The sequence below is a fragment of the Chelonia mydas genome, chromosome 3 (genome assembly GCF_015237465.2).
Source record: "Chelonia mydas isolate rCheMyd1 chromosome 3, rCheMyd1.pri.v2, whole genome shotgun sequence".
Taxonomy (NCBI): domain Eukaryota; kingdom Metazoa; phylum Chordata; order Testudines; family Cheloniidae; genus Chelonia; species Chelonia mydas.
Window position 1 is genome coordinate 16,844,488 of NC_057851.1, and position 23,631 is coordinate 16,868,118.

General features: G+C 44.2%; 1 protein-coding gene across 1 annotated transcript in view; it reads right to left on the bottom strand.

Annotated features, from left to right (window-relative positions):
• The window catches only part of FKBP1B (FKBP prolyl isomerase 1B), a 45,779-nt gene extending 22,351 nt beyond the window's left edge, over positions 1–23,428 (bottom strand). The window contains exons 1-2 of the mRNA XM_007061431.4: positions 23,243–23,428; positions 15,265–15,312 (exon numbers count right to left, since the gene is read on the bottom strand). Of these exons, the coding sequence (XP_007061493.1) occupies positions 15,265–15,312; positions 23,243–23,279 (85 nt within the window). The 5' untranslated portion in view covers positions 23,280–23,428. The remainder of the gene's footprint in view (positions 1–15,264; positions 15,313–23,242) is intronic.
• Positions 23,429–23,631: the final 203 nt, after the last annotated feature.

Here is a 23,631-nt window from a genome sequence, read left to right on the forward strand (position 1 = left end):
AAAGCAAATGTAAAAGCAATAAGAAAAACAGGAGCTATTTTTATGTAAAAATGCAAAACAAGCATGATTCAATAAAATTACATCAGCCAAAGCAATGTAAGAAACACAATTATGACCCCTGGGCTTAGCATGGAAAATGACTTCAATGAAAAATGTGATATTGCTTTGCGGAGTTGGCCGTTCTGAGAAGTACTTTGTTAGCTGCATTTTTAATTATGCTCTAATTACTTCTTACCAGAAGAGGCGACCAATTCAGATGCAAGCTGGGCAACAGACTGCAAGTGAACATAAATACTTTTAGTACTCTGTATGGCTTCCTCATATGGCTCACGTCCTACAAAATGTTGAGGGCCCTCAGATTCCACTGAAGTCAGCTCCCGCTGGGGTTGAGGACACTCAGCACCACACTGGACTAGGTGATTGTTGGACCCATATAGGTTTCTGTTCCCAATTTCTGGTAGCATAATGCAGGTACAGAGATGAGCTAACCTGCAAAATTTGCATCAGAGCTTTGCATGGGTGTGCAGATCCAGACGTTTGATCTGACCCATTATAGGGACAGAAAGTAGTTCTAAAGAGAAGAGAGAGTTCTCATGGGTGTCTGGAATTAGGGTTTTGGTTCTCATCCATGCCTATATAGGAAGGATGTAGAAAAGATCTACAGAAACACAACAGGAAAGGTAACCCACAGGAATGAACTTATATGAATGAAGCACCAGGGTTAACTGGGCCACATTCTATGGCCTGTGATTTACAGGAGGTCAGACTAGATGACCTAATGGTCCTTCTAGCTTTAAGATCTCTTAATCTATGAAAGAGCTGGAAAACCTAGGATTGCTTTTCTTGAAGAAAAGACCATTCAAAGAGGATGTGATACCAAGTTAATTTGACAAGACCTATTTTCCATAAACCCAAATCCTGCTTCCACAGAAGGCAGTGGCAAAACTTCTATTGTGGACCAGAGGCATAGACTAAGATAAATTGAGCTAATTATGATAAAATAGTAAACGCCAGTACTCAGACACTTATTTTACTCACTGGCAATTAATTCATCCAAGTTCTATTTTAGACCGGAGGATCTGACCGTAGATGCTTTTGAAAATCTCACTCAAAGTCAACAATACATAGGTATACAATATGTTAATTGCAAAAAAAAAAATTAAACAAAAAAATCCTTCCTCTTTTCTATTATGACAAAGGTCAGTCAAAGAGCTGTTAAGCTAAATGAGAAGTTGGGAAGTTAATAAACTCATGCACTAGACGTGATTTTTAATGTACAGTTTATTCTTTATAATTAGAGAATATTATCTGTAAACATCTTAAATAGTCATACCAATTGTTCATAGATGGCAAAAGATATTAATATGCTACTTTAATACTATTGGAAATGTACAGTTTTGTTGAGGGAAAATATTGTGTCCATCCTGCTGAGTGGTAGTAGATTTCAGGGCTTTGTAGTTAGTTTCTCACTCAAGAAGAAATCAGGGGGCTGCAGAATGATCTCCCACCTCCGTGCAGCCAGTGGCCTGGCCCCACTGCCATGCTAGAGCCTCCTCATTTATCTGACAAATAAAATTTGCAGAATTTTGCAGAATTTTAAAATATTGTGCACAGAATTTTTAATGTTTTGGTGCAGAATTCCCTCAGGAGTAACACTTTTTAGAAAAAAGAAAAGGAGTACTTGTGGCACCTTAGAGACTAACCAGTTTATTTGAGCATGAGCTTTCGTGAGCTACAGCTCACTTCATCGGATGCATAGCTGCAGTTTCCACGATATGCTATGCATCCGATGAAGTGAGCTGTAGCTCACGAAAGCTCATGCTCAAATAAACTGGTTAGTCTCTAAGGTGCCACAAGTACTCCTTTTCTTTTTACGAATACAGACTAACACCGCTGTTACTCTGAAACTTTTTAGAAAAAGAACTTGTGAGAGCCTATATGTAATAGCACCAGCTGGTGACTCCTGCCACAACAATCTAAAATACTGAAAAGGAGCTAACAAAGGAAACACTTTTCTCAAATTATTTACCACAACAAACGGATTAGAACCTGTAGTGGCAGGAGCCCCAGGGTGGCTCATTCCCATGAGATTTCAGAGGCCAGGAAGGTGAGAAGGAGAGATTTATCTCAAATCAGAAATATTCCACCTCATTCCCTTTGGCACGTTTGCCTCTTTCCATTGTTCTACTGCCACAATGATTACATGTGTGACAGCTGCACCTGTTCAATACTGTATGATTCTAATAACGCAGGGAAAAGGACAAGTTGCTGCACCACTAGGCACTTAATCTCATGAGTAATTATTTACATATCAGCACCTTTGGAACCTAATTTCGGCATGGCACAGATACATGAAAATACTTCACAGTGTGAAATGTATGGGCTGTCCCTTTGGAAAGCGAATGGGGGGGAGAGCAGTTGGTGGAAATATGTATCAACTTCACAGTACAGCCTCACAAATATCCCAAACCTGATGGCAACATTAGGACCAATTACTCAACAACTTATCTCCTATGTACTATGTCCAATACATTTTCTAGGAATACGGCAAGTCTAAAATAGAACTTGGAACTTGCTGGATTAACTAAACATCAGTGCTTAAAATAAGAATCCAGAGCCATGATACCACCTGCAGACAGAGTTGCTCTTCCTTTTATGTTTCTATGAAGTCAAGTAGGCCAATTCGGCACCGAAGTCAAAAGATTCTCAAGGCATGTAACTCATGCAAGGACTACTAATGGTAGTAGGAGCTACACAGATTGTGTCCTGGTCCAGTTAGTGTCCTGGTACTTTTTCCTAGAGGCTCTCTCTTACCAAAACATTAACATAAACATTAGAGCTATATTAGTTCTTCATTATAACCCTGAGTTAACAAGCCAAAATTCAGCCCATTTGTTAAAATGTTTGCCCACCGTTGAGATCAATTCTGTGGCAAGTTTGAAGCCATCTCTCTCCTTCCATGCAGTTGCTAGTGATCAATCTACTTGAAACCAGGCAAACCACATCATTTTTGCTCAAGTGTTGCTTAGAGAGGTTTTGAATCCATACAAAATGAAACTCAGAGGGGGAGGACAGATGAAACTTCACTCTTTCTGTACGAAAGCATGAGTCAAATCTCTGACAAACTGGGAGCTAAAATGGATGAGTTCTGGACAATTCTAATAAACATTCCTCAAACTGCATTCTCATCCAGCAGCAATTCCCAGGTCTGCTGGAAGATATTAGTGAAGGGTTGTAAGTCTTTTTCTTCTTCAGGCTCAATTTAAACAAGAAAATCTCAGACCTTCCTACAACTGTCAGCCTGCACATCATGTCTTTCTTCAGATATAAATAATATTCTCTTTGGTTTCTAATGTAGTGTTCCCTCCTGTCTGATTGAATCTATCCTTTCAATACAATTTAGAATCTGATCATTTAATAGTCATTCTTTTCTGGTTTAGCTAAATTTTGAGTGACTCCAGTCACCTCAAAATGTCTGTAAATATTTACATATACAGTCACATCTCTTATGGCCATGATTTTTCACTGAAATAAATAAGTTTACAAAGAATGTTATTTCTCTTTGCTTTTTCTTTCCCCATCCTAAAGGAGTACACATCCCTTCCCATATCACAATGTAGCAATTCTTTGTACTTAATGCCTTCCATCGGAGGCACTCAAAAAGCATTACAAATATTAATGAAGCTTTATAAACACTTTCTGTGAAGCTTCAGAAGATTATTATACCCATTTTACAAATGGGAAGACTTAAAGAGATAAGCTAAGTGACTGGGTTAGGGCAGTGGTCTCCAAAGTGGGGTGCGCAAGATGATCGATTGGGGGGCACGGCAGGAGGAGCACTGCCGGAGGGGAAAAAAAGGGGGGGGGGCGGCCCTAAGTCCTCCGGCCCATGGAGGAGCAGGGGCAGCCGGCAGCCAGCTGCCGGAAAGAAGCGGCACTTTCCCCTTCAAAGCCAGTCGGAGAGAAGTGGCGCTTTGAAGGGGAAAGTGCCGCTTCTCTCCAGCCGCTGGCTGCGTGGCTGCCCCTGCTCCTCCTGAGTCCTCCGGCCCGTGCTCGCAGGGCTGCATTGCGAAAGGGGCTTTAGAGCTGCAGGCCAGGGCCGCAGGGCCCCCTTAACCCAGGGCCCTGAAGCCCCTAAAGCCCCTGCGTTCCGGGTGGCCCTGCCTGTTGGGGGGGGGGGCAGCTCCCAGAATCGTGGCCATAGGGGTGGTGCTGCGCAGCGCAGAGCCACCTGCACACCCCCTGCACCAAACAGGAGCTGCCCCAGGTAAGTGCTCTGCACCTCCTGCCTGCCCCAGCCCTGAGCCTCCTCCCGCACCCCCACCCTGAGTGCCCTCCCGCACCCTAACTCCCTCCCGGACCCCGCACCCCACCCTGAGCACCCGCTGTATCACAAAGTGTTAAACCAAGATTTTCAAAAATAATAAAGCATATTCAATCACATTGCTCTCACTAAAAATATTATTATTAATAATAAAAAAAAATTTAGTGAGAGCAAAACGGTTTTTTTTGCACCGTTAATAAATAAAATAAAAATTATTTTAAAAGTATTGTTTATTTCATCTTTATCTCATCGTTTTTTAATTTCTATTTTTTGTCTATGTTTTATAATTTACACAATATATGAGTACAGTAGTACGTGTATATAATTTATACATAAATAAATATACATATATTGGGCGTGCGTGCTCAAAAAAATTTTACTGATGGGGTGTGCGATCAAAAAATTTGGAGACCACTGGGTTAGGGCACATGGTGAATCAGTAGTAGAGCAGTATAGAACTCAAATATCCTTATTCACAGAACACTACTCTACCCTGACTAGACTATGTTGCCTCTCATTTTCCTCTCTATTTTTCCTCTCCGTTTGTTCTATTCTAGTCAGTTATAGATGGGCCCAACCCACAAAAATTCATAACTAGACAAGAACTTTTCCAAAATGTAGGAGTGTTCAGGTTTGAGGGGGAGTTTCGGTCCATTATAGGGATTGGTGCCATACCCAGAGGTCAAATTCAGAACCACACTACCCCAAAATTTAGAAGTGTTCAGATCTACTTCAATAATCAGCAGACTTCTCCAAAATAGCTTATAGTAACCTAAATGCCCTGGAATGGGGATGGACGAGGGAGGATGCTCTTGGGCACAGTCTGAGAACCTAGAGAGACAGACTGGATGGTGCAATGGAAGAATCCACGTCAGAGATATTCATTCATTCTCTGTGCTTCAGGATAATGTCTGGCTTCGCTTGCACAGCCAGCTCCATGACACCAAATCCAGAGATCACTTCACGAGAAATATCTGCTTGGCTTTTATCAGCTGACACCCTGGTAGGCTGCATTGTACATTGGTTTCTCAGGGGAAAAGGAAAGGCTCAGATAGCTGTTGTCCCAGGACCCTTGTTCTTTCAACACAGCTACTTGTCCGTAAAACGTACAGAAGTGCCTGAAATTTAAAATAAATTCGGCAAGTGTTGAAGAGCTGTTGCTATTCTTATCTGACTTCCCACTTTAAACACAATGGGCTGGCAATGTCCATTACTCACTAACAACAGGCAATATTTAAATGCTTTGTAGTCTACAAATGGGCCGGCCCAACAGTGGCAGAATTAATCAGAGGGAGGTTTCCCAGTCAGGAGGAGTCCAATAAGATCTCCCTTACTGTACTGTGGAGTTTTGTAGTTATGTAAAATTTCTCCTCACACCCCTGTTGGGTGAAGTCCCTCGGAAACTATAATTTCTCTGCTCTCTGTAAGATCCAATGTCTCCAACTATTTTCCATCTCTCCATCATCCCCGGCTCTGCAGATATATTTTCCAGCTCACTAAGGTTCCAATTTTGTTCCAATTCCAAACTTCCACAAAATCAATAGGAGCTCTGAGTGTGCATTAATGGTGACCTTATTAAAAACACTACAGTATTCTGTAGCTATGCTTTTGTAGTGTTTTGAATAATTATTGTCAATGACTTTATTATTCTTTTTAACAAGAAAGGATCGGGCCCTTCATCTGTTTACAACTCTTATAAAAACAATAATTTCCATTTCAATTTGACCCCCAAATTAGGTTTGGTTTAAAAAAAAAACCCACAAAAGCTAATAAGAATAAAAATGTAATTTTCCTGCCAGCCCATTTCAATTTAAATAATGTGTTCCGAAGCATTACACTTTCACTGCAGGACTGGAAAGACACACAGGAATTGCTTGAGAGCAGCAATGTAGCCTAGTGAGTAGAACACAGCATTGGGACACATGGGTTCTATTCCCAGCTTTGACACTAACCTGCTGGGTAGCTTGGGAAAGTTGCTTTGCCTCTCTCTGTGCCTCAGTTTCTCCATTTGTAAAGTGGGGGCCATAATACTGAACTCCTTTGTAAAGTGCTTTGAGATCTACGGATAAAAAGCACTGTGTAAGAGCTAAGTATTATTATGATTAGAGAAGACCCAGGAAATGAAAGAAATGTGAAATGTAAACAAAAAACATAATCAGAGATCCAGACTCTAGATCATATCTCAGGTTCTCAGATACTACAGTGTTGGGCATGGTAAAAGAACCTAGCTACATAGGTGAAATGATACCTGTATTGTAATGGGACTAACCAAGATGCCAGATCTGCATACTCTTGAATTTGGGTGGGGGATTGCAATCCAAATCTAAATTTTAGGTTGCTATTGCAATGGCCAAATTCTCGGCTGGCATAAGAGAGAGCAGCTGTATCGCCCACAATGGAAATGTGCCCACTTACATCAGGGGAGAATTTGGTCCAGTGTTTGGATTTGACCGGCTGATGTTTAAAACTTCTGTTTGAATCCAGGAATTTGAATCATAAGCACAAATGTGGAAAAGGAAATTAGATATTTAAAGGCTTTCACGTCAAACAAACAATCTAAGGTATTATTAATAACCCAGCTAAGGATCTTTTTTAACATGCGCTTTTCATTTTGACATGGTGGCCCTTTAACTGGCTCTCCTGCTCGGTACTAGAAGCACTGACTCAGGAAATCAAGGTTCAGAAACAGGATCATGTCTTTGGGTTCAGGCCAAGAAGCGAATAGGACACTCTGAAAAAGGGAATCACTTAGATAATGCAGACGATAGCACTCAGCTGTGTGCTACAGAAGCATTGCTGACTGGCTCTGGGAGTAGGGCAGGAATTGTGCACCTGCCTCGCTGCTCACTTGATTGGAGACACGGTGCAAGTGACACCACTGAAAAATCAGGGAAGGGCATAAACCTGAAGGTGCAAGCTATCAATGCCACTGTCTACCCGCTCCAAAAATTCCCCTGGCAGAATAAGGGAGGAAGCAGCTGTAGCCTTTCCAGAGCTGTTGCCAGCCACTCACTACATCCCTTCCAAAGAAAAAGGAGAATTCTTTTAGAATGAGAAAAGACTAATCAGAGCATAAAAGTAGAATTATATATATAACATGAATGACTAATGCTCAGGGTATTGAAGTCCTGCAAACATTATAGCTTGATTTCCCTATTGCAGCTACAAGACCAGGAGACTGAAGAATACACCTTCTTTTAGAATTTGAAGAGGATGTATGATCATATTCACCTATAAAGTGGACACAATGAATAATATATAAAATACATCTATGTAGTGATTGTGGGGATGAGAGAGGGGAGAGTGAATGGGGAGATAAAATAATGAATGTTTTTATTCATTAATAGTGATGAATATTAGTGGGGTGCCACCGTTTCATATAACTTTTAAGCAATACAAACATGAAAGGATTAAACTGGGGGGACAGATGGGATCATTACTGAATAAGAAAAATTCATTTCTCCCTATGATGAACAGACACTGGAGCAGGAACAATGCAAGATTAATCTGGGTTGCAATTTGAGATTACGCTAAATTGCAAAATGCAGATCCAAATCTCTAAATAAAAATTGACAGTTGGGGTGGGGGGTTCAGATACAAGGTTTTAACTCAGACCATTGCAGAGAGAGCAGCCAACTAATAAATTTTAGACCTGGATTCTGGACCTCCTCCTAGAGTGTGTCAGAAAATGGAAGTTTTCCTGCAGAAAATGTTGCATTTTCAGTGAAAAAACAAACAAAACAAAAAACTGGTCAAAAACTTTCAGCTGAAAACCGAATATTTCAATTGGAAATGCTACTGTGCTGTCTCATGCGAACTGATGTTTGAGTACCTTGCGCTCCATTCTCCTCCTTGGGCCAAGTTACTTGGCCAGACTACATCTACTATCATGTTCCAATCTCTCATCTTTCTGAGCTACTGTGGCACATTATGTGAGTCCTTGGCCATGGTGCATCATGGGAGATGTAATCTGGCTAGGAAATCCAGCTCAGACCCAAGAATGGAGGCATGAGGCACTCAACCTACAACTCCTGTGAGGCATGGCCATAACATTTCCCAATAAAATTATTTGGGTTTTGGCCAAAAACTAAAACCTTTTCAGTTTTTCAATCAAAAGAAAGTTTTCCACAGAAAGCCGGTATTTTTCATGAAAAGTTTTGTTTCGTCAAAAACGGAACGTTGCACTGAAAAACGGTTTTGGCAAAAAATTTTCAACCAGCTGTTCTTCCTGAAGTTCAGGGGTGTTCAGATCCAGAGCTTTGGGTTTGGCTATTCCCTAGCTGCAAGATACATTGTCAAGTTTTCATGCCAGTGGAGGAGTCAGACTGAATTTTTCCCAGAGTCCATGGTCAGTGTCCACTGCTTTCAGTCACAAGTCCTATGGGTGTGTCCTTGTCTCATTTCCAAAGCATGCTGCATCAGCACCAACGTTAAAGGGTTTGGAAGTAGCATAGGTAGCTATCACTTGGGAGATTTAAAACTAGACAGTACAAAGCACTAGCAAATGTACTGCAGAGAACAATGCTGGACTAGCAGATGGACTGGATAAACTAACATGCCTTCTCCATTGTATATTAAAAAACAAAACAAAACAAAGGTACTGAACTAACACATTACACTGCACACAGAACTCTCTCCCTGGAGAGAGGATGAGAGAAAGAACAACCCACGAGACAGATGTTAGTCACATCACTAAATGCACTTCTGGAAGGAGCTCAGATACCATGGTGCTGAGGACAGTAAAAGAACCTATATATTACAAGACTAATGAGCCAAGTCAGGAAGGGGGAGCAAGAGTTGGACTAAGAAGGTAGGCACAGATCGGGGGAGACAGAATACTCCCACCTAGATCACAGTGTGGAATCAGAGATAGTTCACAGCTGCTGTGGTCTCCAGGCTTCTGTAGTCTCGCATTGGGTGATGGATACAGGTGTTGGCCGCTGTGTGGATCCACTGGCCCTCTGATTATATAGGTCCTCTGGCTCTGCCGAGAAATCCCATGCATGTGGTGTCATAAGGATTCTCTGTGCCATGTGATGTGCAGGGAACATGGACTTTGAGGCCAACGTTCTTAGGAAACAGTAATGTAGGATTTATAATACCCTCAAATAGCTAGGACTAAGTTTTAAATTTTCTTTGAAAGATGGCACTTTCAATATAAAGCCCCTTAATGCCATGCTGGCATTGGTTCAGTACTGACTCAGAAATATAAACAATTGTGGAACTCTTTGTATATAAACCCATTAGAAATCTATTTCATTTTCGTGAAGATCAGAATCTGGAATCCTAATTGGCATCAATTATTACAAAGCTTTCAGATCCTGGCCATTAAATTTACATGAGCTAGAAATGTGCAGAGTGAACGTAATTGTGGTCACTGTAAACATGTGCAAATGGGAGCCAGCAACCCTCAGTTTGAAAGAGCAGTCAATTATTCTGCAAGCATGCGTTGCCCCAGATTAGTACTGAGCTCAAAAAGCCTGATGAACAGAGGCCATTACTTCTTTGTTACCTTACATAAGCTCCTTTGCAACTTTTCTTGACTTAATATCAACTTATTATAGCTTTTTCATGGAATAGACAGCAGGGGGCTTAATTATTTTCTAGCAATTTAATTTCAATGCACACAGGGAGGCAGCTTGATGCAGCAAACCCTCCATGAAAGGAACTCCTATGGAGTTCAATGGGTGCTCCGTCAGCACAGAAAGACTGGTAGGCTCCAAACCGTGGAAGCAGTCTTTCAATGACAGCAAAGACACTCACAGAGCAGAAAGCCCCCTTTTTTGTTGTCTTGAAGAAATATCTCTTTTGTCTTCTTAAATCTGCATAAAAGAAACTCCTTTGTTTTTCTCAAATGAGTTTTAAGGTTGTTGGGCTTACAGAGCAGTCCCGGAGACTGAAGTCTTCTATTTAACCATAGAACAGGCAGCAGTTAGAGCTGGATGGGAAACAGTCTTACCATCCTGCAATATTTTTTTGAGATTTCACAAGTTTTGCTGTTCTGTGTTGGCATTATACTGAGACCATTCAAATTTCTCCCAGAAAACCAAGAAACCCACCCCCAAAATAGCCAATAGGTCAGTGGTTAGGGTACTCATCAGGAAGGTGGAAGACCTATATTCAAGTCCCTGCTCTCCCTGACTCAGATTCTTTCTTGCTCTCTAACTTCCACTGAGGACCTGAGAAACCTTTCCTGTCAAAAAATGGTAGAAGCCAACCTTTTCCTGTGAAAAATGTTGGTTTTGACAAATTGGCATTTTCTGACAAAATACTGTTTTGTCAAAAAATCCCAACGAGCTCTAGCAGCAGTGCTAGCTTCTCACCGTGCAGACCAGGTGTCAAAACTCTGACCTGCAGACATCATCTTTAAGGGGATACAATGATAAAGAAGTCTGCATGCCTAATTCTGTTACCCTATTCATGTAAAGTAGTACCTAACTCTGCAAGTGATTTCACTTCAACCAATAGGACTATTGCATAGTAAGGTACTGCTCAATGTGAATAAGGGTGGAAGAACTGGGCAATCTGAGGGTCAGTTTTATGATGTGGACCCTTTTCCACTAGGAAATGAACTGAGATTTCCAACTCAAACTCATTCCTGTAATTGTTGAAGCTATTATATTTTGCTCACAAGATCTGTGTATGCTCTCTACCAGCTCAATCTTTTTTCACTTCTATAGTCTCTTTCAACATGAGCATCTCAAAACATTTTGTGAACATTATTTAGGTTTCATGACAATCCTGTGAGGCACTATCTCCATTTCTTACAAAATTTCAAAACTGAGGCGCAGAGGAAGCAAGTCACTTACCCTAGGTCAGACAGTAAATTGGTTGCATAGCAAGGAACAAAACCCTCTTCCCCACTAACTCCTCGTCCCAGGCTCTAGTTACTATATAACGTCTCCACTAAAATATTCCCACATATTAACTGATCAACGGTAAATGAGCAAAAGTGAAAATTTGACGGACTTCATCAGAGAATCTTAACATTTGCAAACTGTGTCTGTGGGGTCTCAGAGGAGCATGTTTCACACTGAATAGTCAAACCACCTTTTGCAATTCTGATTCACAGAAGAAAAGCAGAGAAGACTTGAGATACACTTTCACTGGGTCTCAGTTGCCATTAAGATCTTCACAATGTAAAAAGCATCCATCTTTTCAAGCCATAGCAATTTAAAGAGGCATATGACTTTTACTAGAAAATACAAAGAATTGGCAGGCATCACACCATATGAACAAACATCATATCCTATGGTACGAGATATCTTGGAAAGGTTTATAATCAATTAAGTTCCTTATAGCTAGACAAGTTTTGGTTGGCTGTAATTCAAGGCTCAGTTATATTGTCTGCTACACCACAGGGTTTATTAATGCTAGTTCTAATTTCTGTTTTCACTATCTATTCCAAAATCACCCAGCTAATTAAAGACAAAGAATTTTGATTAAATTCCTTGCTTAGAGCCCAATTTTTTTCTCAGATATACAAGCACAACACCCACTGAAGTCAATGGGTGTTTACTCCCGAGCAGGACTGGGCTAATATCAGATTTTTGCATTTATGCTGACACAGAGCACTTCCAGATTGGAAGAACGTATATCAAGCCATGCAAACATTAAGCTATATTGGCCAGATTCTCATTTAGAAAGACTGGTGTAACTTCATTCCATTCAGTGGCATTACTCTTGATTTACATCAGTCTTGCTGAGATGGGAATCTGGCCTTATGCCCATAGATCTCCAACCATTATAATGAGAATACTTTTTTAAGGCTGTATTGACTTTGGCTCGTAAAATACACAGAAAATTCTTCTCTTTTTGGCAGAGCCATATAATCAAATTCCACAGAAATCTGTGTTGTGTTAAATGGAATTTTTTTCTTTTTTCATCATGATAAATTAAGCACGTTCCATAAACTACCGATAATCTGCACACTATACAGTAGACTTGTACAATTTCACAATTGCAACCATGGCTTTCACCCGTCAGAAACAAAAATTACAAAGCATTTGGTAATGTATACATAAATACAAAATGTTTGGTAACATATGGCAAAAGGAATGACAACAATGTGCCCCCAGATCACTAGTGCAAGCCAAAAAAAAAAAAAAAAAAAAGACAAGAGCATCATTTATTAATTCTGCTTTAAAATTCAGGTCCTATTTGGGTAGCTCCATTGAAGTCAATAGTCAATGCAGCTGTACTGATTTACTCCAGCTGAAGACCTATCTGATCTTAAGTGTTTTAAAAAGAAACGGATTGATTTCCCAGTGGACATTAATTAGTTCTGTGACCATCAGCAAAATGCTGCTCTGAAACATGTTTAATTTCATAAATAAATAATAATATAATGTGCACTGCTATAGCCCCTTTCAAACAAAAACCTCACAGCACTTCACAAACATTAATGAACTGAGGCTTGTAATATTTCTCCGAAGTGGGTAATTGCAGTATTATCCCAATTTTACAGATGGGTAAACAGAGGTACGGAGAGATTAAGGGCTCGATTCTACCCTCAGTTACAATGACTGTGAATAAGAGCTGCCCCGCTATAATTAAAGGCTGAATTTGGGCCTAAGTATTCAAGGGTTGCTTGAAGTCACACAGCAATTCAGCAGCAGTGCCTGCCAGGAACAGGATCCACAATTCCTGACTCCCAATCCTATGCTTTGGCCACCAGACAAAGTGTTCAAAGTCATAACAAATGTGACAAAAACTAGAACTTTTAGAGATCTTGTTTAATGGTAAGCCACACTTTCCATCACCTCCAGCTAGGGTTACCAACTGTCTAATCCAGGGGTGGGCAAATTTTTTGGCCCGAGGACAACATCAGGGTGCAAAACTGTATGGAGGGCCGGGTAGGGAAGGCTGTGCCTCCCCAAACAGCCTGGCCCCTGCCCCTCCCACTTCCTGCCCCCTGACTGCCCCCCTCAAAACCCCTGACTCATCCAAACCCCCTGCTCCTTGTCCCCTGACCACCCACTCCTGGTTCCTCCCACCCTTAACTGCCCCCCAGGACTTTACCACTCCCAGAAGCACGTCCCTGGGGCCCCTGGGGGGGGGCAGGGGACTTTGCATGCTGTCCACTCCTAAAAGCGCAGCCCCCGCAGCTCCCATCCAACCCCCCCATTCCCCATCCCCTGACTGCCCGCCCCCCTGAACCCTATCCACACCCTGCACCCTGACAGGCCCCCCAGGACTCCCACACCTATCCAACCCCCCCTGCTCCCCACCCCCTGACCACTCCCCACCAGAACCTCCGCCCCATCCAACCACGCCCTGTTCCCTGTCCCCTGACTGCCCCCCCCAGGACCCCGTGCCCCTTATCAAACCCCTACCCTCCTTATCATGCAGCTCAGAGCAGCAGGAGCTCGTAGCCCTGCTGCCCGGACGGAGCCAGCTGTGGTGCCCGCACGGCAGCGTAGCTGCGGGGGAGGAGGGACAGCAAGGGAGGGGCCGGGGGCTAGCCTCCCCAGCCAGGAGCTCAAGGGCCAGGCAGGACGGTCCTGCGGGCCGGATGTGGCCCGTGAGCCGTAGTTGCCCACCTCTGGTCTAATCGCACAAGCCCAAACACCCTTGCCCCACCCCCTACCCCATTCTTTCCCCTGCCCCGGCCCTTCTCTGAGGCCCCACCCCCCACTCACTCCATCCCCCCCCGTCACTCGCTTTTCCCCACCCTCACTCACTTTCGCCAAGCTGAGGCAGGGAATTGGGTTCCCGGCCAATGGGAGCTGCGGAGTCGGCGCACAGGGAAGGGGAAGCACACAGAGACCCCCCTGGGCGCCCCTGCGCCTGGGAGCTAGAGGGACGTGCCAGTCGCTTCTGGGAGTCACGTGGAGCCAGGGCAGGTAGGGAGCCTGCCATATGTCCACTGTGCTGCCAACTGGACTTTTAGCGGCCTATTAAAATCTCCTGGATTGGTTTCAATAGCCACCGTGAGATTGGTTCCGATTCTGGGAGCCCCCTGGCCAATCTGGGAGGGTTGGCAACCGTACCTCCAGCCAGCCTGCTTTGAAGAGTTGACACTAAAGATTCCCCACACCAAGAACTCACTGAATTTAATCTTAAGAACCTATACTAAACTGTAGAAAAATACCTCTCTAATGTTGAGATACACCAGTACTAAGGCCACTGTTATTCCCTTATTGTTACTATTATCAGTATTAGAGTATGACCTAGCAAACTCACCGGAGACCAGGGCAATGTGCTAGGTGCTTACATACACATAGTAAGAGACAGTCCCTGCCTCAAATGGCATATAATCTAAATACACAAGACACAACAGTCCTTGGAGTAGGGGGACTAAACACCAGGTCTTCTATCTCTCAGGTGGATGCCCTAACCACTAGATTACATAGTCACACTCACTCTCTTTAGCCCAATGACTCTTTAAGTATTTATACACAATGGAAGAGCATCAACAGGCAACACTGAGGCCCATTTAATCTCGTAACGTAGGACTTAAGTGATAGACAGCCTTTGTACTGGCCCCCCTTGCACAGAGGTGAATTTACCCCAATGTCTGGGATACATGCTTTTATCTTATATAAAGCCAAAAGAAAGAAGGAATATCATTGCATCTCAATTAATGACCTCAGGGTCCGAGATGATGGAGATAGAGGGCCTGATCCAACACTGCGTAAAGGGTGTTTTCCACTTGCCTTCTATGGCTAGTGTAATGGAGCGGAGAATCAGGCCCACAGTGACATTTATTAACCATATGCTATTACACATTCCACTTAACAAAGAATAGCATGCACACATAGGTATTGTAGTTGGAGCTGCCCAGTCAAGAGTGATGCCTTCAGGAGACCCATCAGAAAAATATTAAATAACCAAGAAGGGGCAGAGGAAGGGGAAAAAATATGATCCTGAAATCTGAAATGACAAATGCCTCCCGAAGTGCAAAGCCATCTGCACAGAACATTCAGAACACGCCTCACCTGTGTAGTGTACCACGCACGTCTGACCCTTCTTTGGAAATGTCCGTCCTGTTAAAAATAGAAAAGTATATTTTTAATAAGTCTTTGATTAACCATCCTGCGTGGGAAAGATTCGCTTTTAGTAGCGGTGGGCTCAAGAGATTAGACTGGGGTTTGACTCTAGGGCTGCTTTGAGTCTGGGTGTCATTTTATCTTAGTCACCAATATTCAGGATGGGAGTGAAATGGTTTAGGATAAAAGGTCCCCTATTTAGTTTAGGAAGACATGTTTTCTTATATTAATGTGGTTTTCTCCTTTCTGTCAAATCTAGTATCTTTTCTTACTAGCTTTAAGATCTGATTTGTCCTCCTACAACTGCAGGGGGATGGCCTCTGGAAAGACATCATGAATTATAATTAAGGCTGCGATTCTTTCACGGAGGTCAGAGAAGTCACGGATTCCATAACTTTCCGCAACCTCTATGAGTTCCGTAGCAGCTAGTGCAGCTGACTTCAGGGCCGCCCGAGCAGCCAGCTCCTGGGACAGCTTCTCGGGGGCCCCATGGCCAGCTGCACCGGTCACTTGTGGAGCGACCCGTGACCAGCTGCTCCGGTAGTCCCTGGGGCCAGCCACACCAGCCACTACTCAGGAGACCCTGGGCAGCTGGCTCCGGGGACCGCCCAAGCAGTGGCCGGTGCAGCTGGTCCCACGGACCGCCCGAGGAGCAGTCCTGGGGGCGGCTCCGGGGAGCGCCCAAGCAGCGGTCCCAGGGGCCGCCCCGGAGCCAGCCGCACTGGCCACTGCTCAGGCGGCCCTGGGGAGCTGGCTCTGGGGACCACTGGAACCGTGGCCAGTGTGGCTGGCTCCAGGGAATGCCCAAGCAGCAATCCTTGGGCGGGATGGGGGTGCCCTGGGGACCACCTGAGCAGCAGTGGTCCCAGAGGCCGTCCAGAAAGCGGTCCTCAGGAGCAGTGGCCAGGAAACAGTCAACCCCCAGCACTGGAGTAGGGCCCTCCCACAGCAGGGGCCCCCCGGAGCAGCGGGGCCCCAGAAGTAGAGATTTAGTCAGGGGTATTTTTGGTAAAAGTCATGGACAGGCCAGCGTGTGAATTTTTAATTTATTGCCCGTGACCTATCCATGACTTTTACCAAAAAAATAAATATCATGAACAAATCTTAGCCTTAATTATAATCATTTTTAACTTCACTTAACCTATATTTTGCTATTGTTCACAAATGAATAACATTACACTATGAAGATGTGGTAATGTGTTTGTATTCATAATTCCAATATCTTTTACGTAAGTCTACTTTAATAAGAACACATATAATTAGCAAGTGGCAATCGTTTTAAAAAAAAATCCCATCTCCTACAGTGCAAATGCATTTTCACATCTGCAGTCACATGAGATAGTAAAGCACTGATGGGTGAAGAGAGATCTTGGTAGCCGCTTGTTAAAATTTTGACACCAAGGGCAAGAGATCTGAATGATTTCCCTGTCACTGATCACAGTTACCCCAGCCATTCTCCCACTCTATATATTGCTAAAATAACCCCTGCCAACAGGCTTGGACACATCTATAAAGCTACAGGACAATTTTTTAGGACGTACCCAAAACCCTCCTAATAATGGCAAGTTAAAACACACACCATTGATTTGTGTATCTGAACTGGCAGACAGAGGCCCCATGTTCAACAGAACTTTGATCCACAATCCATCAGAAGGCCCCACAGTAGAGAACAGCAGGTCAGGAAACCAGAAATTGGGGATTCAGGTAGGAGCGTAAGCTGATCCTGCCTGCCTTCTGTTGCTTCTTCTGCCTGAATGTAGTGTGCTAATGTGTTGTGCATTATATAGGCTATGAGCTGAGATACCCAATAATGCATACCAAGGTAGTGTGCCAAAGCCAAACACCATGAACAGCAAATGGCAGTAGGACAGAGCCTATGACAGGCCAAGCACTGAGGCAGGTAGGTTCAACAGAGAATTACAATACAAAATGGTAGCTGTGGTGCTCTTTACAACCTATTGTCTGGTCTATCTAGATTGGAAGATTACTCCTGGAGGAATCCTGTGCCAAAAAATTAAAAATTTTACATCAAAAAAGTTAAAAATTATGTGCACAATATTTTAAAATTCTGCAAAGTTCTGAATATTTTATTTGTCAAAATAATACAGTATAATCACACCATTTGCAATTATTTTGGTAATTTATTTCAAAATACCTGTCAGCAAGTATGTCTCTAACAATACAGACAACAAAAAAGACTCAGGAAATGTTTTTTGACAAATAGACAGACTGGGCATATTAGCACATCTATACAGCTCCACAGCGAGCAAGAAGGACAGTCTCACACGCATGCCCAGCCCTGCTCTCCTGATCCACGTGCGGGGAAGCAGGCTCAGCCCAGCAGGATCCAAGTGTGGAGGGGCTTGGTGTGGGGGGATCCATGTGTTGGGTGAGAGGGTCCTGCATGGGGCAGGGTGTGGGGCAATCTGAGTGTCGATAGCTGCAAACTTTTCCCTTAGCAGGAACTCCAGATAGGTAGTCACATTTTGAGGAAGGATGTATTTTCCAGGGTCAGCTCGGTAGCTGACCAGCCATTCCTCTCATAGATGTGCTGTTCAGTCACCATAACTCTGCATACTTCAGCAGCATACATGCTGAGGACAGAATTGCAGCACGGGAGCAGACACTTGCATTTCAGTTCCAGTAACAAGAACATCGGCTGAAAGAAGATGTCAGAGCACAGCAGAAAAACCTGTTTGAATGGCTGCTTTCACTAATGGCCACAAGATTGCAGGCTCCTGCTGTGCCCGCACCATGGCATGAGTCCAGTCCACAGTACCATGAGCTGCATACCGGGAGCACTTTGGACAATTCCATGGTTGGGTGGCCCATGCAACTGGGACTTAACAGCAGCTGGACAGGGCAAATCTACCCCCCAGCATACTTTCACCCCTGTGGTGACCTCCTTTCCCTTGCCGTCTGCCACACCCTGGAGGCCTCCACAGCCATGCGTCGGTGAAAAGGGCATGCTAAATGCACAAGAAAAGGAAAGGAGAACATGCCAGCTGACTCGCAAACTTAGGGGATTTTTTGATGGTCCTGTTTGCACCATTCAGTGTTTGGTATATGCACTTTGTTTTATTACTGGTTGTGGTGTTGGTTTATTACTGTTGTTTTGGTATGCAGGCCTGCCTCGCAATGCTCCATTTTTGTTATTTTTATTATGCAAATAAAGGCTTGTATTTTATTAGGAAAGTTTATTGTGCTCACTACATCACATCTTATAATGTGTATTTTGAATAATAAAGATAAACACAAGGTAAGGCAAAAGTTGTAACCAAACAATTTCTCCATACAGCTATGTACAGCAATCAATAGTAAATGCACTGCTCCCCCCACACATTACATTAAGAGTCATGTCATCCAAAATTCATGACAATCAATACCTCCCCCGTTCACTGTGTAAAGTGACAGTGCACCCCCTTTCATTGCAGGATGTGACAGTACCTCATTTACTGTAAACATTGCTGGACAAAAACATTCATAAATGTACTATTCTCCCTCTTCCATTGGTCCATGCAAGTCCATAATGTGGGATCACAGGGCATCCCTGATTTCCGTTGCCTGTTCCAGCTGTGAGATCAGTGCACTTTCTGGTTGAGTGTACCTGTTCAGCAGGCCATTACTGTCACAGGTCCATTCAGGGGCAAATGGCCCCCCTTTGACCTCAAAGACTGTGCCCAGCAAGGCACAATAATTCAGACATCACTGATGACACTGGAATCCAAATGGGTCTGTAGACCATGCCAGCAGGATTTCAACCTGCCAAACGCACATTCAACCACCATTCTACACCTTTGGAGAGTGTAATTAAACTTTCTTTTGCCAGGTCCTCTGAGATCAGTATATGGTTTCATAGGCCAGGGCAAAAAGGGGGTATGCAGGATTTCCCCAGAATAGCAGTGGGGACAGTAACTCCATTTATGACAGTGCCATTTGGTGGGAATAGTGTCCCAGCCTGTCCATGAAGGTAGACTATCGACCAGTGGAAAACCCTTCACATCAAGTGGGAAGATCGCCGCACTAATGCCAGAATCCTCACTGAAGCCAATGTCACCAGCACTGAAGGAATGATCCTTATGCACCAACTTCGCTGGGTTGGACACTGTGTGTGGATGCCAGATTCTCGCCTCCCAAAACAAGCCCTCTACTCTCAGCTGACCTACAGTCAGAGATGGCTGCAAAGACACACTAAAAGCGTATCTCAAGAAAACTGATGTGGACATCACAAGCTGGGAGGAGCAAGCCACCAACCGACCCCAATGGTGCCACATCCTCCATCAAGGAAAAGCACCTTGCCCTCAAAGCTGAAAACAGGGAGACCCGAAGGAAGGAAAAACAAAGAACTTTCTCCCAGCAGGCAGCTGGCCCGACAGGAAATGTCTGCACCCACTGTGGGCGGATCTGTGGTTCCAGGATCGGACTCCTGAGTCATCTCAGGACCCATATGTACATCCGTGGTAGAGATCATCCTCAAATCGAGGGATCGCCGCCACAGCTGCTGCCGATTGTTTATGCCCATCACCTTTGGGTAAATCACATACCTGACCGCCTCAAAAACTTCTGCCTCCACTTTACCCAGAGTTGATTTTCCAACACCAAACGGTTCCCAATGGACCTGTAGCAGCCTAGGGTAGCCAGCTTCCAGATAGCTATTTGCTTCGGGTCCAATATGGTCGCCCTCATGAGCATGTTGAGATGCTGGAGGGTCAGGGCAAGCTGCTCACAAAGCACCAGAAATGTAGCTTTCTTCATGCAAAAGTTCTGTACACACTGCTGATCATGGTCTGCATGAGGACGTGATCCTACCAGTCTGTTCTTGTGGCCCTGCTCCAGGAACACGGGTCTATGTAGAGGGCATCAGCAGCTATACCAAAAGTCACGAGGAGCATCAGCCAGTTCAAGTTTTCCATGTCTGTATCATCATCCTCCTCTTCCATCATTAGCTCCGGCAGGTGCCTTCAGTGGGTCAGAAAACGCCACCAAAATGTCCACCAGCATCTCATGAAAGCTCTGCTCATTTCCTGAAACAGGAGCAAAAGCCCAAGCAAGAAAAGTTCTTCAAATGATGACTCCTAGTTCTGACTGCTGGGAGCATGTAGGTCAAAAGGACAGCTCAGCAGAATGTGTTGGTGGGCTGCAACAACTTCCTGTGATGGGCGGGGTGGACAGCCAAGTTTTCCCATGCTGCACCACAAAGGGCTAGAAAGTGGTCACATTTCAGGAGTGTGCTAGGTAGTCTGGGATGTGATTCGTTGGACTTGGGGATATAGGTAATCTGGGATATGATTGGAGCCCCGGCGTGGGGCCCAGGGTCAAAAATTCTTAACCTAAAGTCATCAATGAGTGTCAATGCTCAACCCCTGAGCTTTCAAAGCCAGGGTCCGTCAATTCGAGTCCCACTAACCCTGGGCTTACATTGCAGTGTAAACATTCTCTACCTGTCTGTACAAAGCCTAGCACAAATGGGGCCCTGATCTCAGTAGGTACTACTGTAATATCACAACTAATAACACCGCCAGGTACGATGCCAATACAGTCCAGTTAAATAATGCCCCATTCAATGTGGAAGTAGAGCAGAAAGAGTGTGATACAAGTGATCAGTGGCCCATATTCCACTCTGGCATAAATTGGTGTAATACTGTACCACCAAAATCAATGGAGATGCATCATCTTATGCCAAGGCTGAATTAGGCCTGAAGATGTTAAGACCATCAACTAGTCACTACAGCAAATTGACTTCTGAGTGGATTTGAGGGCAATAGTGCTTACTGGTTTTGGTTTTAATGACACTGTTTAAATCACTTGGATTGGATTAAGGTTGGCAACCAGGAGAAATCACATTTATAACTTTATTTTGAAGAGCATCTTTCATACAAACCATATCGCAATACACTCTAGAGATGAATAATAAAATGGCAAGGCTAAATTCTGCCCTCACTTACACTTACAATACAAGAACAGTACGTAGTTACCCTGAATTTACAGCACTATAAATTGGAGCAGAATCTGGCCCACAGAGCTAAACCATAGTAGATGAGAAGACAGTTAAAAGGCATAGGCAAGGGGGGAAATGATGTTGGGCCAACAGAGTTAAGCCAAGGATGAATTTGGCCCATTATATAGATACGTATGGCTCTATATTAGTACTGACCAGAGATTCTAGAAATCCGTTTGCCATGGAAAAACATGGAAAAATGCAAAATTTGCATTTTTAAAGAGAATCTTTAGTTTTTACATTTTGTGAAAAAATAAAAACATCTATAGTAGAACCCTGGTTATCCGATCTAATTGAGACTGGGGTCAGATCAGATAATCAGGAGAATGGGCGCGGCTCCGGCTGCCTGGCCTGGGCGGCAGGGCTCTGGCTGCCAGCTTAAAAACTGTAAATATATTTATAAAACATTGTGTTCAACTGATACCTACATATATTGTGGCTAGGGAAACTAAAGTTCAGCATTTCATTTTAATCATGGAAAAACATGGATTTTTATGTTTTTTTATTAGACAACTTTGGGGTTTTTATCACAGAAAACGAGGGTCCCTGGTAATGACATTTGTCTTCGAGAGTTATAGGATGATATTCTAGCACCAGAGTGGAGCAGCCACTCTGAAAAAGTGATCCCATAAAAACAAAGATTAATATACTCTTTAATCTGGTCCAGTCAAAATGCGGATGCCATCTGAAGTGATCCCGACATAAATGGCCTATGGTTCATGAAAAGGTTTGGAAATAAATTTAGGAAACTTTGTTACCGTGCACGTTAAATGCCAACCTTCGCCACAGCCACACACACTAATCAGCAATCATTTATTAAGTTGTTTTCCACCCTCTACAGAATTTAACCCTTCCTGCTGCTGCCCCAATAATGCCTGATCCAGAGTGCGATTCAAAAGTGAACCTGCTTTCGCTGCTGACTGCTAAGGCTCACATTTTAAAGTGGGCGTGCACTGGACTATAATTTGCTCTCGTTACTAAATTACTTCACTGCACTTGGATTTATGCAGCTGTCAGCAAATGCCATTTAAATATCCCAGACTATTCCCTGCCTCTGCTGTTGCCACCAAGGGAGCCGCAGACACTGCAGCCTACTCATCCCAGAGAACCTAGTCGGCTTTCCTTCTGTTCCTCTGATCCCAGAGACCTTCCCCCCAAACCTCTGATCCCAGAACCCTCAGGCTTTTACCCTCCCTGATACTAGGGATGTCACCCACACCCCTTTCTCCCCTGCAGTCTTTTATTTCTTCTTCAGATGTTGGGCACTCCTAGGTTTCCCTTCATCTGGTCTCATATCATCTTTTGATGCCGGAGCTCCTGAGGCTGCAGTGATTCCAGATAACCCTTCCTGATTCTGGAGACCCTAGGCTCACTGTCTTCTCTAATGCTAGATCCCGCTCCTATGAAGTGAGCTGTAGCTCACGAAAGCTTATACTCAAATAAATTGGTGAGTCTCTAAGGTGCCACAAGTCCTCCTTTTCTTTTTGCGAATACAGACTAACACGGCTGTTACTCCGAAACCTCCTAATCCCAGAGACTCCTGAGCTTCCTCTGATTCCATATCCCCACCCCCAATGCAAGACACCCTTGTACTTCTGCCCCCTCTGACTACATATCCATCCTTCCTCTTATCCACCTCCCACCCCCATTCCTGAAGCCAGAGACCCCTGGACTCCTTCCTCTTCTGATGCCAGAGAATCCCGGGCTCCCTCTGATCTCAGATTTCTCACTCTCCTGATGCAAGAGACCCTTGGGCTCCCCCTTCCTCCGAACCGAGATTCCCACTCCCCCTCCAGAAACCCTTCCCCTGCACTGTCCCTTGATCCCGGATCCTGCCCCCACGCCCGATGCCAGGGGGCTCCCTCTCTTGCGATCACAGGCACCCCAGTACCACCTAAAAGCAAATCAGGAGAGAGAGAGAGACCCTACCGTCTCCAGGGGAGATTGTCTCAATTTCCACTCCCATTCTTGCACTGCTGGTCTGCGGCAACACAGAGCAATTCTTGCTGCTGCCTGGGTCACCCTCGGCGTTCAGCGGGGCACTACCCTGGCTTCCCCACGCCTGGACCCTCCGCTGAATGCATTCCCCTTCCTAGCTGACTGACAAGGAGCATCACAGCTGTCCATCACACGCTTCCAGCCAATGCAAAAGCTGAGGTGGGTGGGGGCTGCCTACTCGGTCACCCAATCCCCCTTCTCAGCTGCACAGGAAAGGCAGGTCCCTCAGAGGGGCTGGGAGATGAGAGTGGGGGCAGGCCTCCCAGGCTGTAGTTGGCTGGGATTTGCTGCTGCATGAAGCATTTAAGGACTTGGCACTT